Source organism: Dioscorea cayenensis, chromosome 3, assembly GCF_009730915.1.
Source record: "Dioscorea cayenensis subsp. rotundata cultivar TDr96_F1 chromosome 3, TDr96_F1_v2_PseudoChromosome.rev07_lg8_w22 25.fasta, whole genome shotgun sequence".
Lineage (NCBI taxonomy): Eukaryota > Viridiplantae > Streptophyta > Magnoliopsida > Dioscoreales > Dioscoreaceae > Dioscorea > Dioscorea cayenensis.
In genome coordinates this window covers 14,349,175-14,365,531 of record NC_052473.1, presented here as the reverse complement: position 1 = coordinate 14,365,531, position 16,357 = coordinate 14,349,175, and the positions used below count along the sequence as shown (strand labels likewise).

General features: G+C 39.2%; 1 protein-coding gene across 1 annotated transcript; it reads right to left on the bottom strand.

Annotated features, from left to right (window-relative positions):
• Positions 1-365: 365 nt before the first annotated feature.
• Positions 366-4,353, bottom strand: LOC120250538. The gene is made up of 4 exons (XM_039259366.1): positions 4,069-4,353; positions 3,607-3,678; positions 2,296-2,363; positions 366-1,740 (listed from the first exon to the last, which is right to left on the bottom strand). The coding sequence occupies exon 4, from the start codon at positions 1,734-1,736 to the stop codon at positions 366-368; it is 1,371 nt and encodes a 456-aa protein (XP_039115300.1). The 5' UTR covers positions 1,737-1,740; positions 2,296-2,363; positions 3,607-3,678; positions 4,069-4,353.
• Positions 4,354-16,357: the final 12,004 nt, after the last annotated feature.

The following is a 16,357-nucleotide window of genomic DNA, read 5'->3' as shown; positions in this document are numbered from 1 at the left end:
AGAATGGCATCAAAATCTTTGATCTCCAAAGGTATTAAGTCTGCCTTCAAGACAACTCCATTAATTAGCACTCGGACACTCCTCGTACACCAAACTCCTTACTACCTCTTCACCTAAAGGAGTTTGTATCACTAACTCACCACCCAAGGGGAAGGGTCACTATTCGCATGACATGCAAATGTAGTACTAACAAAAAGAACGCTCGACCCGAGAATCAATCAATGCAAAAAGCATTATGTCTGGAAGATGGATAGTGTACCTGTGATCACATTAGGCCTACACTCAGCCTCTTCCTCTGTCATGGCAAATACTCGGGTCTCGAGCTGCAGTCCCGAGGTCGATGGGCACCTGGCTGCGAAGTGTTGCTAGCGAGCTCCCGACTTGGTAGTAGCCCGGGAAGATGCTCTTGGTCGAGAACCTCTCGAGGCGGCTAGGGGACGGTCCTGAGATGCTGGTGTAGATCCACCCCGTCCCAACTCTGGACATGCTGACCTCAAATGTCCAGTTTGACCGCAATGGAAGCACTTGCGAGGTGTCTGACACTGTCCTTTATGCGGCTTTCCACAATTCTTGCACCTGTTACTAGCTTCTGGGCCTCTGACACTAGGAGCGCTATCAGAACGTGTAAGTCTCTGCTGATCACCACTCTGAGATAGTGGAGGTCTAGTGGGGCCTGGAGTAGAATTGCCCTTGGAGGAACCCTCACTCCTACTCTTCTTGGATGGCTGTCCCGCCTCCAAGCTTCTTCTCTTAGCTATGTTCTCTCGAACTCTCTTGCCTTCTCTAACCAACTGCTCTGCCCTCAAAGCTGATTGTACCATCTCCTTAAAACTTTGCTTGCTTGTAACTGTCATTCTTTCTCTAATACCCAAGTTCAAACCAACTTCAAATTTAGAACAAAGAACTTCCTCAGTAGGTGCTAACTCTGGAACAAAATTAGCCAAATCTTTCAATTCTGTCTCATATTCTGTAACTGTCTTATTTCCCTGAACCAGTCTCATAAACTCATGCCTCTTCTGATCACGGTGAAACCGGGTGTAATATTCTTCATCAAATTCACGCAGAAAATCTGACCATGTAACCTGCCCAAATGATCTACTCTTCAAACTTTCCCACCAAATTCGAGCTCTGCCCTCCAACAACCTAGTAGCAACCCTGAGTCTGGTCTCACCACCTAAACTCATGTCATCAAAGGTAGCAATTACCCGCTTGACCCATTCTTTAGCAATCATGGCATCACTAGTGCCATCAAAAGAACCACATCCAAGCTGTCGAGCTTCTTTTAGAAGCTTGGACAAAGCTAAGGCTTGACTAGGTCCACTGGCCTCTCCTGGGGTGGAATGAACCACTGGGGCCCGTGGTGGTGCAGGTTCAGGTGCTGGGGTAGTTACTGGGGTAGTCTGAGCCTGTCTCCCAAAAATCCTCCAATAGTCTAAGAAGTCCTGGTACTCCTGGTAGGTAGGCTGCCTCCCCTTGGTAGCCCAATGAGACCTAAAGGCTTCTAATGCCTCAGGAGTTGGGACAGAAGCAGGCACAGGAGTAGCTCCCTGAACCTCCGGGGCATGCACAGAAGCTGCCACTGCAGGATCATGCCTTGAACTGGCCTCCTGCCTAGGTGGCGATGGAGATGGGGGCGGGGTTGGTTCTCCTCGCCTTCCACCTCTCTGAGCTCTTGGTGTAGCAACAGCAGGGGAATTAACTCTTCCACGGCGAGTGCGTGAATGTTGTGCTGGCATCTTACTGAAATGAAAACATAAGACATCTTTTAGAAATCCACAATATGCACCAATGCTATATGCAGACTCTGCTTGGATCCACTAGTAACAAAGACAAAAAAAATCAGACATTTGACCCAATCGAGAAACTAACTCTAGATCTAGATTATACTGTCTAAATCTACACCTAAACTCTAAACCAGGGCTCTGATACCACTAAAGTATGTCACGCCCCGTCTCGCGGGTCCCACTCATGACATACCGCCACGATAACCCAAGGGAGGTCCAACACTAACTCACCCCTAGATCACCGTAAGGCTAACCTGTTTCCTGTACAAAACCACTATAACAATAATAAACATTCTAGCAATCCAATATACCCAAATGTTCCTACACAACCCATCACTTTAATTTAAACCATGACAACAACCATTCACTTAGAGAGTATACATCTCATACACAACATAAAGCTAACCAACATATTTAAAAGTATCAAAGAAGAAAGATACATATTAATATTAGGGTTGGTAATATCCTAGTGGATCCATCAACTACATGCCAAAATATATAAGCTTCATACACAGCTTAAGAAAATACAAACTACTCTGCCAAGCACTTCACGCTTCTATCCCGCTGCTGTGCTGTCACCTGGGGGAGGGAAAAATAAAGAGGGGATGAGTAACTAGGTTACTCAGTGAGTGGCTAAACATGGAGCTATATCCCATACATAATATATTAAAGTAAAAAGGTAAAAAAAATATATTTCAACTCCTCAAAATATTCAATATACCTTGACTGTCAAGTATAAATTAAGATATAAAATTTACAACAATGAAATGCTCGATAAAACTCTTTTAAATCATCTCAAAATCCATATGAGTAAGAAATCCAAGTTTATACTTTGGCTTAGTAACTCATAATTCAAAAATGTATAAATCATCGATTAAAATAAACAAATATATTTTAAATAGCCTCGAAAACCCTCCCTCACTAACCGTGGCCGTGGTTAGGGTCGAGACCACCAAGATGCGCATATCTTGGCGTTGGCGCTGGGAAGTTCGTGTGGTGACTCGAACAACCCAACTATATCCAAGTCGAGGGCTCTACGCTCCCACCGAAATGGCATAACCGGTTTGACGATGATTCCACGCCACCTCTATACGAGTCGGCCCGTGGAAACCATCCACACTCTCACTGCAGTAAGTATTGGGGTTTCCCCCTGTCACCATCAAAACCACCCCGTCAAGAACATGAAGGCCGTAGCCCACCATTTCCATGGATATGTTCAAGACCCCACGGGTGTTTGCATAATAAAATCCAAATATTCATTACAAACTGAAAAGGGTCCTTATTCAGGACTATGTTCACAAATCATGAATGAAAGCAATAAATAGCATTCTGGCCCGTAGGCTAAATATATTCATCAATAGGGAACAAGTGTTCACAAATGCCAATCTCACTCCAAAAGTCAACAACTTGTTCATAACCATTCAATGAAAACATTTTCGTTAAAAACAGCATACAAGAATATTCATTGAAAACACATATGTATACCTCAAATCAATTACATCATTTTCATGGTAATATTCAATTTGTTTTACCCAAAGCTTTTGGTCATCATAGGAAAAACATCAATCTTTTATAAGGATACATAATTCAAACATATCTTCTAAAACATATATTTTTCAAATCATAACAACAACATATGTATATTAATAATCTTTAGTAAAAACCATGAAGGAGATCAAATCATAAATCCTCATGATATCCAAATCCAATGAATAACATCTCAAGAGTTTTATAGATAGAAATCTTGTCATTCAAAGGCCAATATATATATATGTATATATATGCATGATATATAGTCCATAATTTAGTAAATCCCACTCACAAACTTGGCGAGCTAACACCCTCCAAAGTTACTTGTCTATAATCTCTTTTCCTTTGCTTGAAGCTTCTCCTCCTAGAAGCCGTTAAACAACCAACAAAAGCAAGATTCAACAACAATACTACAACCAATTAAAAAGAAGGAAAATGTGCTTAAAATAGGAGTAAATTGTTTCTAGAGTTTTCTAAGCACTCTAATAAGAAGATATAACAAGAATGAAACCTTTAAAATCCTCAAAATCAGCAAAAAGAACAAAAGGAATTCAACTTGGGTCGGTGCTACAGTAACCCGAACCCTTGAGATGCAAGATGTCTCTCATTTCCTCACCAAATCATGGTTTTACAACCTTAAAATGATTCTAATCTTTAAATCACTTCAATAACTAAGATTTCTCACAAAAATTTCAAAGAATCACAACAAGGATGAGAGGAGTGAAAAGGAGGAAGTTGATGTAGCCTAACTCACCGATAATCCTCTCTATGCCTTAATCGAACTCTTCTTCTTGTAAGGAGATGAGATTTCCACTTCTTCTTTTGTTTGGGGATCAAAGATGAGAGGTTTGAAGAGAGAAAAATGAAGAAAATCAGAGGAGAAGGAAGAAGGAGAGAAAAAGAAGCTAGGAATGTCCTAGAAGGTCCAAGAAGGTCAATATATATGCCAAGGCTCGTGAGACCACTTTGAGGCCACTTCTGAAATCTTCACGGGCTCCATGCGCCCGCATGGAGGCCGTGAGGCTTTCAGGTTGGTCCATTTCAGCCCACAAAAATTGAATTTTTACGGGAAACCCTCACGGGCTTCCATGCGCCCGCATGGAAACCGTGAGGCTTTCAGGTTAACCTCCAAAATGACTCTCTCCCACTTTAAAAACCTCCCAAAAACCATAACTAAGTTCCTAACACAAAAGAACACTCAAAAATACTTAAACAACAAGTTAAACTCAAAAGGCAAAACATAAGCAAAGTAAAGAAAAAAGTCAAACTCCCACAGTTACCAACAAGAACTCTCAACTCTAGTGTCACTCTAGGGGAGTATTCAAACAATCAAGCCTACAAGATTGGAACTCACGATAAACATTAATCAATTAAAAGCATAATAAAGAGATTCAATGAAACAAATACATCCTAGGGTTCAGAAATACCCAAGTACCCACTAGGGGTTTAACTCTCCATGGAGAAAAATACAATAGATAATGAAATCAAAAGTAAAGAGATACAATCCATGAATGAAAACGCCCTTGTGTTCGTGTCAAAGGTCTTGTGGATCGGCCGCGTCTTCTTCAAAGGTCCCCATGTCAAACCTAGGGCACACCTCACCGGATCGGTGCCGACGAAAGCTCCCCCAATAGCTCTCTTCCAAAGGAAATGTGGTGTCGAAGGCCGTCAAACCTATCCAAAACCCTAGCTACCAGCGCCTCCAAAGATGGGGAAAGGTGGAAGAAAAGATAGGGAAAAAGATCAAGAAATCACAGCTGAATCACGGCTTTTAAAATTCTTGAATCGGGCATCCATACGACTGTGTGGAATTTCAACACGGGCGTGTGGAATTTCCACACGCCCGTGGGAATTCTCTGGAATTCTGATTTTCGGGCGGTTGTGAACAGTAACTGCTACATTAAATTGCTGCAGTAACCTACTTCAGTACTCCCGCTAAAAACACTCCCGAATCCACTTTTCATCGAGGCAACATAAATGGGCACACGTTTATGCCATAGATCGCGTCGCTTCTTCAATAAATGGTTTAATTGGTGAAGATCTTGCTATCATTGCATATGTTGGGATACGCATATGTGATTGCCTTCGTGCCCCTCCAACTCATTGTAATCGCTTCAATACATGGAGGTTGGCACACATTCATGTATCGTAGAGCCCCACTTGTGTCTTCGCGTTGTTGCTTCTAAGATTCCACCAAATAGTGCGTACACGATCTACTTTTGGTTTCTTTTCTTAAAACATAGCTTCACAACCCTACATGCGCAAAAGAACACAAATACACATGTATTAGCACTTAAACTTCATAAAAGTAATGCTCATTGTAAGGAAAGAACACTTCACATTCTTATCACACAAGCACTTATCAAACTCCCTCACACTTAAGCTTTTACTTGTCCTCAAGCAAAAATTAAAATATTAAAGCATAGACGAAGCCACTACAGGAAAATTGACCTTTTGCAATGACCCATTGCCGTCGCAAAAGATTAATTGCCGTCGGAAATGTTCTTTTGCGATGGTATTTCACCGTCGCACGCCGTCATATCTGCTTCCATCGCAAAAGATACCTTTTGCAACTCACCCTCTCAAATGATACATATTGCGACGGGGAAAGGCCTTCGCAAAAAATATGATGTTTCATGGCAAAAACAATGACAATGCGACGAACATGGCGACGACTTTTTTTTTGCATCGGTATTAGGCCATTGCAAAAGCATATTATTTGAGACCAAATGTAGTGGTCGCAAATGACTATTGTTTGCAATGACGAGATGGGTGTCGCAAAAGGTTGTATGTGCTATGAAATGATGGCCGTCGCAAACATTTAACATTTTCGATGATTTGATTGCCCTCGCAAATGGGTATTATTTGCGACTCGATTATAACCATTGCAATGGGTATTATTTGCAACTCGATTGTAATCGTTGCAAATGGGTATTGTTTTCAAAAAATTATGAGCTGTCACAAAAAAGTATTTTCTTGCAAGTATAATTTGCAACCAAATTATGTCCGTCGTAAATACTTTTTTGAAAAATTCGGTAGCATCTACCCTGTTTTTTATGCGCCTGTATTACAATAGAATCTGAATTTTATAAATTAAACATACACAACATCAACTCCATTGCTATTGAATATTTGCTCAATTGAAAACAAAAATTCAATGATAGGCCAAAATATAAGAAATTAAAGTGTTATGAAAATCTAAAAATTAAACAATGAGTCACTAAGAATTTAAGAAATTGATTCAATGCAAACTAAACATGTTAAAAAAAGTAAAAATTTTCAGTCATCATCATCTTCTTCATCATCATCGCCACCACCATCGTCATCGTCTTCATCACCATCTTCATCATTATCGCCATCGTCATCATGAGGATCATCACCTCTTTCGCGATCTTCCTCGAAGCTATTGTCATTGTTGTCATTTACATTGATATTTCCCTATTCCTTTGTTATATTATCATCAGAATTAATACTCAAATCTCTAAGTCCATTAGCGCCACCCTTCAAAATAAAATAAGATAACATAAAACAAAATAATCAATAGAAACAAAATACACATAAGTCCTATTACAATGTTATAATAAATCAAATACGCATGCCATAAAAACATAAAATTACATTAACTATAATTTTAACGTGATATAACCATATGTCAAATAACATCAAATAATATTTGTTATACATTAGTAGCTATTGGTGCACTAGATACGCCCAAGCTTTCCAATATTGATTGAACCATGACGGTACTTGTTGCTTTGCAATTCATTAATAATGGATTCCATTTTTCTTGAAAACGACCCTCCCATTCCTCTTCTTTCCTTTTTTTGATTTTTCTTCACATTTTTTTGTCTGCAAGTTTGAGAGGAACTACTACCGTAAACATTTTTTTCCTTTTTATACCCTATACCTAATCCAAGCACACGACCATGACTAGGTTTTCCTGTAACATTGCGATAGATTTCCCATTCAATGATCAATGAGCCCTCAGATGTTGCAGTTGTCCTAATATTTTCCATTTGATCCTCACCATGAAAAATAATTATAAATATTCTATTTAATAGTTCCAAGGTTGAACAATAATATAAAATAGAGTCATACAAATAAATCTTTCACTTTCTCAGTGAGGCCAAGTCTCTCCATCTTTTTTTGTATGAAATTTTTTTGAAACAATCAATTGGGCCTAATTCTGAACCAGTCTCTTTAACCTATAATTATAGAAATTAAAAGATATTCATTAGAAAGTAAAATAAAGATATGTATTCATAAAAAAATAAAGGAAATATTTAAAAATAAAATGCATAATCATCATGTGTTGACATCGAAACTCTACCAGTAGTGTGGATTATTTGCGATTATGATCGATTAACCTTGTTTTTGTCACTTTTGTTCTGTACACATACTAGTAATATAAGATTCTTCATTATTTTTAGTAACAAAAACAAAACTCAAAAGTTTGTAGATATCAAACCTGCAAATTATCTCCCATCCACTTATCTACCATTTCTTTCCACACATTAATAAGAATGAAAGAAGGTGTGTTCTTGTAACGAGCTTCTCTTGTTTGGTGTTTTTTAAAAATTGGTTTCCTTATACGCAATATCCAATCAGCATATCGATATCTCACGGAATTTTCAAATGCTTGTTTCACTTCTTCTTCAGTTTGTCTATGTGAGAAACCTACAGCCAAATAGCGAGCAAAAAGTGTGTCCAACTCTGACTTTGGATATTCAGAATAAGATATCCATGCTCCATTAATTTTTTGGTGGAAAAGTACATGTATCTCACTAACTGCTTTTGGTGTTACAATCCTACATATCCATTGTGAAATGAATACCATAAGTCATGATGTTTAAATTATAATAAAAATATATGAATAATTTTCTAAAATTATATTTCTCAAACCGTAGAATCATGGTTCACGTTTGTCAAAAAAAAATAAACAATATATAAAGGAGTTACCATAACATAGTATATTTACCTTCCATCATATATCTCAACCTCAATTCCCTCTCCTGATTTGACACCTTTAGCTTTTCCTCTGACATTTTGTTCCCCAATAGCATGATCTATGAATTTGAAAATATTTATAGCATATAATACATAATGCATACATACATAAATATTAAAAATTTATTTTAGTACCCTTTTTGTGTCTTTTGGTTGGGGGAGCCAAAGAACATACTTCATTGGTTGATGGATTTGATGATGGTGCTTCTGAATGATTGGGATTAGTTTCTACATTTTATTCTTCTATTTGATTTGATATTTGATCATCTTGTAACGTTGATGTTGCCTCATTTCTAACTCGAGCTTTTCCTTTCTTTGCCATGGTTGAATATCGTTTTTTGAAATCTTCAATGTGATGATTTCCAACTACATAAAAAAAGAAAAAAAGACTGAATATTAACATGCAATCAATAGATTAAATAATATATGTGAAAATTGAGAAATCACTAAAGCATCATAAATAGATGGATACCAAAATTATTCACATAAAAAAACAATGAAACTCACCAAATGGTACAATAATAAAAAAACTCAAAATAATTAGAACTGATAGAAGCTTCAATTAGTCTAATATCATATCTTCAACTCCATGTTTACTCCTATCTATATCTTCAAAATCATGTTGATGTTGTAATCCATTTATATCTATGAACTATATAGTCTTCTTGGTATGGTTCATCTTCATTTTCTGGCATTTCATAAATATTTCTTGGTTTTGCCTCGATTACTGTAGCCCATGTAGGATCTTTCAAGCATTTAATATAATAAACTTGAGTGACTTGATATGCAAGAACAAATGGTTCATTCGTATGCAGTTTTCATTTCATGTTAACACTAACAATTCCATGATGATCTTTTTTATAACAAACACCCTCCCGAAGAGTATCATACCAATCACATCTAAATAGTGCGATTTTATTCCCTCCAGTATAACGAAGTTCAATTATGTCCCACTATAACTCCATAATATGACAACTCTCCATTATTTCCTTCCCCTTTAACCATAACTCCACTAGTTTTGGGATTTTTTTATTTGCATCAAGATCTCTTGTGTGGAACCTAAATCCATTGATATAGTGACCTGGATAACAATTTACTCTTTGTTCAGGGCCCCATACAAAAGCAAGCATATTTATGTCCTTTCCTTCAACATTTTCATTATATGCATCAATTATCTACATAATATACCAAAATTCGAAACACTTGTATTAATTTTTAGCATAATCAATTAGTATACAATATATTACAATGAAATAATTAACTTTACTCTTTTTTCAAACCAAGAAGGGATTTTAACAATAATTTGATTAAATGTTTGCACCATAATTAATTATTTAAATGAGTACTTTTACCTAATAAATGATTCAGCATCTTCACAGTTTTGATGGACATAAATAATAACCACATTTAAAAAGCCATTACTCAACTCTTGCATCTTCAGTTTTCCAAAAGGTTGTCCAAGTCCACAGAAAATTGACATAGATGATACTCATCTTGAATCTCCATCATAATTTCTTTCTAGACGATTGAATTTCTGATAAGTGCTTGTGTGATATTAATGCGAAGCATTCTTTCCTTATGTTGAGCATTACTCTTTCTCGGGTTTTTTTACACTAATATGTGTTTTTTTATGTTACTTTCGTGCAGGTAGGGTTGTGAGGTCGATTATGAAGGAAAGAAGCCAATGTGGATCATAATGCACCGATTTTGGGGGAAATCTTGCTAAAGTTCAAACGCGAGACATAGGTCGGGTGTGAGATGTTAGAGTGTGTGCCAACCTCCTCGTATTCGAGTTGGCACATCCATTTGGAGGGGCACAAGCGCAGTCACACCCGAGTATTATGACTTATGCACATAGAACAAGAGTTCCACCAACTTGTCTATCATTGAAGAAGCAAGTGATCCACGACGTGAACGTGTGCCCGCTTATGCTACTCCCCGATGAAAGCATGGATTCGGGAAGCTATTTCAGGACGAGATAGTGTAGCAAAGATCGTAGCAGACAGCAGTTCTGACCCGAGAAAAAGCAGAAATCAGAGAACCCACACGGCGTGTGGAAATTATCCATGCCCGTGTAGAAATTCCACATCGGCGTGTGAAAGATCCACAGGCCCGTGTGGTTGCCCAATTCCAGCCCTATTTAAAGCCGATTAAGCCCTCGATTTTTAGCATTCTCTTTCTCCATCTTTTCCCTAAACTTGAGAGAGGGCTTGGCTAGGGTTTTGAGGGGTATTGGCTAGGGGTTTTGGAGATGTTCTATGGCTCCGACATCATCATTCCTTAGGAAGAAGGTTGGTAGGGGAGTTTCAACCGAGGCGTATCTTATACCGGACGAGGGAATCCTTGGACAACGAGTAGAGGACTCTCCACAAGACCATCGACACGACCATCGAGGGGTTTTCTCTATGGATTCATTGCTTTTACATTCTATTTCTTTGATAGTACTTAGCTCCATGGAGAGCTAAACCCCTAGTCGGTACTTGGGTATTTGTGAACCCTAAAATATATTTGTTTCATTGAATCTCTTTATTATGCTTTCAGTTAATTGATGTTTATTGTGAGTTCCAACCTTGAATGCTTGATTGTATGAACATTTCCCCTAGAGTGACACTAGAGTTGAGAGTTCTCGTTGGTAACCTCGTGAGTGAGTGACACACAACTAGTGTTAGACAAAGCTATGTTGGAGAGGGTTGAGAGGGTGAGTCGAGAGGTACAGGAGCGTCCCCTTTCTCCTCCGACGTGATAGATTCTACCTCCATTCCTCGGGTTCTTTGCGGCCATAATAGAGTGAATGGTCTAAGGGATGATCTTCCGCTGGGGCTTAGTTGCGCGTGCAACGGAGTGAAGCGTTGAGGTGATCTTAGTATATAGGGCTTAATCATGTTTAGGGATGTTCCACCTGGACCAAAGTGTTAGGTCTATAATTAGGAAGAGATTTATCACTTGGAATCCCTAGAGCTCATTGCAACTCTATGCTAGTGCGAGGTTGAGAGGTTATCAAATCTCTCCTCCAGGACATGTATAGAGTTAGGCATAGTTGACCTTAGATTTGGGACTATGTAATTATGGATTTCCACGACTCACCATTGCATTGATTAGGAAGCATAATAGAGGGTTCTTGTTCTTGAAACAATATCCTAGGCGGAGCATTATCCGAGTACCCCATCTTTATCGATTGCCTTACCTCCTCCTTTACTTGTGCTCTCTTAGTTGTTGCTTTTACTTTTAAAAATTGAATCATTGTCACACTTATCTCTATTGATCTTTCACATAGCTAAGAAGTGAATTAAGTGTTTTTTTATGCCTTACTCCTCTGTATTCGATACCCGCTCATCCGGGATTATTACTTCGACAAACCCGTGCTTTTTATGGGATATACGCAAGGGACCTTGTCAAGTTTTTTGGCGCTATGCCGGGAGTAGGCGTTTAGAGATACTTTGCACTTTGTTTTCTTATCTATTTCACCATACATTCTATTTCATATCTTCTTATTCTATCATTTTTCTGACTTTTCCTTACTTATTTTTGATTGTAGAAAATGATTAACATGTTTGAGTCATTTGACACTATCATGAGAATGGTCGAAAATGTGTAGAAGAAAGTTCAAACAGTTTCATTGCACGACATACCATGTTATTCTCATCATGAGCAGTATACAACTCAACGACGATGAGAAGAATCAATTGAAGAGTACAGAGCCAGGATTCAAGGGCAAAACTGTGAATTAGATAATGTGATAAAGCAGTTTGAGAGATCCACGTCGGTGTTAGTGAGTGATCAGTTGGAGGAAAGTGTAGAAAGAATCCTTGCTCAGTTTGATTCTTCCTATCAAGACCAAAGGCAAGAACTCTTTTTCAGTGGGAGTTGTTATTTCAAAAGTAGAACTATGTGGAATGGACACGTTGATATTCGCTGCAGAGTGTAAAGAAATAGAAACCCAGGTGGAAGAAGAGGAGAATAACTATGAACATGAGGCAAATGATTTCGAGGAGATTGATAGATTGAAAGAGGGCAGCTTGCGCCCATTAATCATTGAACCACCAGAACTTGAGCTCAAAACTCTTCTAGCACATTTGGAATATGCATTCTTAATAGAGGACTCTAAACTCCCTGTGATTGTAGCTTTAAACTTATCTGCGGAGCAGAAGGATAAGCCTGTTAGCATGTTGAAAAAGCACAAATCAGCTATTGCATGGAAGATCTCCGACATTAAGGGTATAAACCCATCATTCTGCACTCATAAGATCCTAATGGAGGATGACTACAAATCTGTGATCCAACCTCAGCGAAGATTGAACCCGAATATGAAGGAGGTTGTCAAAGCAGAGATAATAAAACTTTTGGATGCAGGAATCATCTACCCCATATCCGACAGCAAGTGGGTTAGCCCGACGCAAGTTGTCACGAAAAAAGGAGGAATGACAGTAGTAAAGAATGAAAAGAATGAGTTAATCCCAACTAGGACAGTTACTGGTTGGCGAGTTTGCATTGACTATAGAAGACTGAATGACATCACTCGGAAAGATTATTTTCCTTTGCCATTTATTGACCAAATGTTGGAACGACTAGCGGGGCATCATTTCTATTGTTTCCTTGATGGCATGTCGGGATATTTTCAAATCCCAATAGCCCTAGAAGATCAGGAGAAAACCACATTTACTTGCCCTTATGGTACTTTTTGCTTTATAGAAGAATGCCTTTTCGGGTTGTGTAACGCCCTCGCAACATTCTAGCACTCTGCATGACGGCCATTTTTTTGATGACTTTCTCGAAGATATTATGGAAGTTTTTCATGGATGATTTTTTTCGATGTTCGGGACTTTTTTTCGATGCTTGCTTAAATAATTTGGAAAGAGTATTAGCGAGATGTGAAGAGACGAATCTTATCCTCAACTGGGAAAAGTGTCACTTTATGGTGCAAGAAGGCATTGTCCTTGGATATAAAATTTCCCAGGCAGGTATGGAGGTGGATAAGGCGAAGATTGAGGTAATTGAAAAGCTTCCTCCACCTACGAATGTGAAAGGGATCCGCAGTTTCTTAGGTCATGCAGGATTTTATAGAAGGTTCATTAAGGACTTTTCGAAGATCTCCCAACCTTTTACCAAACTCTTGGAGAAGGATACTCCTTTTGATTTCGGAGACAACTGTCTGAATGCATTTATTGGGCTGAAAGAAAAGTTAGTGCAAGCACCAATCCTGATAACACCGAAGTGGGATGAGCCGTTCGAAGTAATGTGTGATGCTAGTGATTATGAAGTGGGAGATGTCTTGGATCAGAAGAGAAATAAGCAATTTCAACCGATCTATTTTGCTAGCAAGACTCTCACTAGTGCACAAGAGAATTACACCACTACTGAAAAGGAATTATTAGTAGTAGTGTTTGCTTTTGATAAATTTAGACCATATCTCATCCTATGTAATGTCACAGTGTTCACAGATCATTCGGCACTCCGCTAACTCATGAACAAGGTAGATGCGAAGCCGAGATTGATTCAGTGGATATTGTTGTTGCAAGAATTTGATATGGAAATAAAAGATAAGAAGGGGACAGAGAATGTGGTTGCAGATCATCTGTCGAGATTAGAAGATTGTGAGGGGCAAGAACTGGCAAGCAATGATATTAATGATTTCTTTCCTGAAGAGCATCAGTATGAAGTACTGAATTCAGAATCAAGAGATACTCCATGGTTCGCAGATTTTGTGAATTATCTATCAGGAAGGGTATTAAAGCAGTGTTTAAGCTTTCAACAGAAGAAGAAATTTTTTAGTGACCTTAAGATTTTTTTCTGGGAGGATCCTTACCTGTTCCGTATTTGTGCAGATCAGGTGGTGCGAAGGTGTGTTTTTAGGGAGGAATGTTGGAATATCATTGCGCATTGTCATTCAGGCCCAGTGGGGGGTCATTATGCATTAAGTCAAACTGCAGAGAAGGTTTTAGCCACTGGGTTCTATTGGTCGACCTTATTCCAAGATGTTCATCATTTCGTTTTACGATGTGATAGTTGTCAACGGGCTGGAAACTTATCATGAAGGGATGAGATGCCTCAAAATCCTATGCAATTTTGCGAGGTGTTTGATGTATGGGGAATTGATTTCATGGGACCATTTCCAAAATCCAATGACGTGTGAATCTCCATCATAATTTCTTTCTAGACGATTGAATTTTTGATAAGTGCTTCTGTGATATTAATGCGAAGCATTCTTTCCTTATGTTAAGCATTACTCTTCTCGGGTTTTTACACTAATATGTGTGTTTTTATGTTACTTTCGTGCAGGTAGGGTTGTGAAGCCGATTATGAAGGAAAGAAGCCAATGTGGATCATAATGCACCGATTTTGGGGGAAATCTTCCTAAAGTTCAAACGCGAAGACATAAGTCGGGTGTGAGATGCTAGAGTGTGTGCCAACCTCCTCGTATTCGAGTTGGCACATCGGATTGGAGGGGCACAAGGGCAGTGACACCCGAGTATTCTGACTTATGCACATAGACAAGAGCTCCACCAACTTGTCTATCATTGAAGAAGCAAGTGATCCACGACGTGAACGTGTGCCCGTTTGCGTTACCCCGATGAAAGCATGGATTCAGGAAGCTATTCAGGACAGATACTGTAGCAAAGTATTGTAGCAGCACAGTTTACAGCCGGCCGAGAAAACAGGAAATCAGAGAACCCACACGGGCGTGTGGAAATTATCCATGCTCGTGTGGAAATTCCACATGGGCGTGTGAAAGATCCACAAGCCCGTGTGGTCGCCCGATTCCAGCCCTATTTAAAGCCGATTCAGCCTCAATTTCAGCATTCTCTTCTCCATCTTTTCCCCAACTTGAGAGAGGGCTTCGGCTAGGGTTTTGAGGGGTATTGGCTAGGGTTTTGGAGAGGTTCTATAACTCCGACATCGTCATTCCTTAGGAAGAAGGTTGGTAGGTGAGCTTCCGTCGAGGCGTATCCTATACCGGACGAGGGAATCCTTGGACGACGAGTAGAGGACTCTCCACAAGACCATCGACACGACCATCGAGGGGGTTTATCTATGGATTCATTGCTTTTACATTCTATTTCTTTGATTGTACTTAGCTCCATGGAGAGCTAAACCCCTAGTGGGTACTTGGGTATTTGTGAACCATAGGATGTAATTGTTTCATTGAATCTCTTTATTATGCTTTCAATTAATTAATGTTTATTGTGAGTTCTAACCTTGAATGCTTGATTGTATGAACATTTCCCCTAGAGTGACACTAGGGTTGAGAGTTTTCGTTGGTAACCTTGTGAGTGAGTGACACGGCCACGAGTGTTAGACAAAAGCTAGGTTGGAGAGGGTTGAGAGGGTGCGTCGAGGAGGTGCAGGGAGCGTCCCCTTTCCCCTCCGACGTGATAGATTCTACCTCTGTTCATCAGGTTCTTTGCGGCCATAATAGAGTGAATGGTCTAAGGGATGACCTTCCGCTGGGGCTTAGTTACGGTGCAACGGAGTTAAGTGTTGAGGTGATCTTAGTATCTAGGGCTCAATCGTGGTTAGGGACCTTCCACCTGGACCAAAGGGTTAGAGTGCATGAATTAGGGAAGAGATTTATCACTCGGAATCCCTAGAGCTCATTGCAACTCTATTCAAGTGCGAGGTTGAGAGATTATCTAATCTCTCCTCCGGGACATGTATAGAGTTAGGCATAGTTGACCTTAGATTTGGGACTATGTAATTAAGGATTTGCATGACTCACCATTGCATTGATTAGGAAGCATAATAGAGGGTTCTTGCACTTGAAGTAATTATCCTAGGAGGAGCATTATCTGAGTACCCCATCTTTATCGATTGCCTTACCTCCTCCTTTACTTGTGCTCTCATACTTGTTTCTTTTACTTTTGAGAATTGAATCATTGTCACACTTATCACTATTGATCTTTCATATAGCTAAGAAGCGAATTAAGTGTTTTTACTCCTTACTCCCCAGTGGATTCGATACCCGCTCATCGAGGGGATTATTACTTGACAAACACAGTGCACTTGCGGGATATACGCAAGAGGGACCTTGTCAATTCGTT

Coding starts and splice junctions, on each gene's coding strand:
- LOC120250538 (XM_039259366.1), bottom strand. CDS start 1,736: ATGCCAGCACAACATTCACGCACTCGCCGTGGAAGAGTTAATTCCCCT.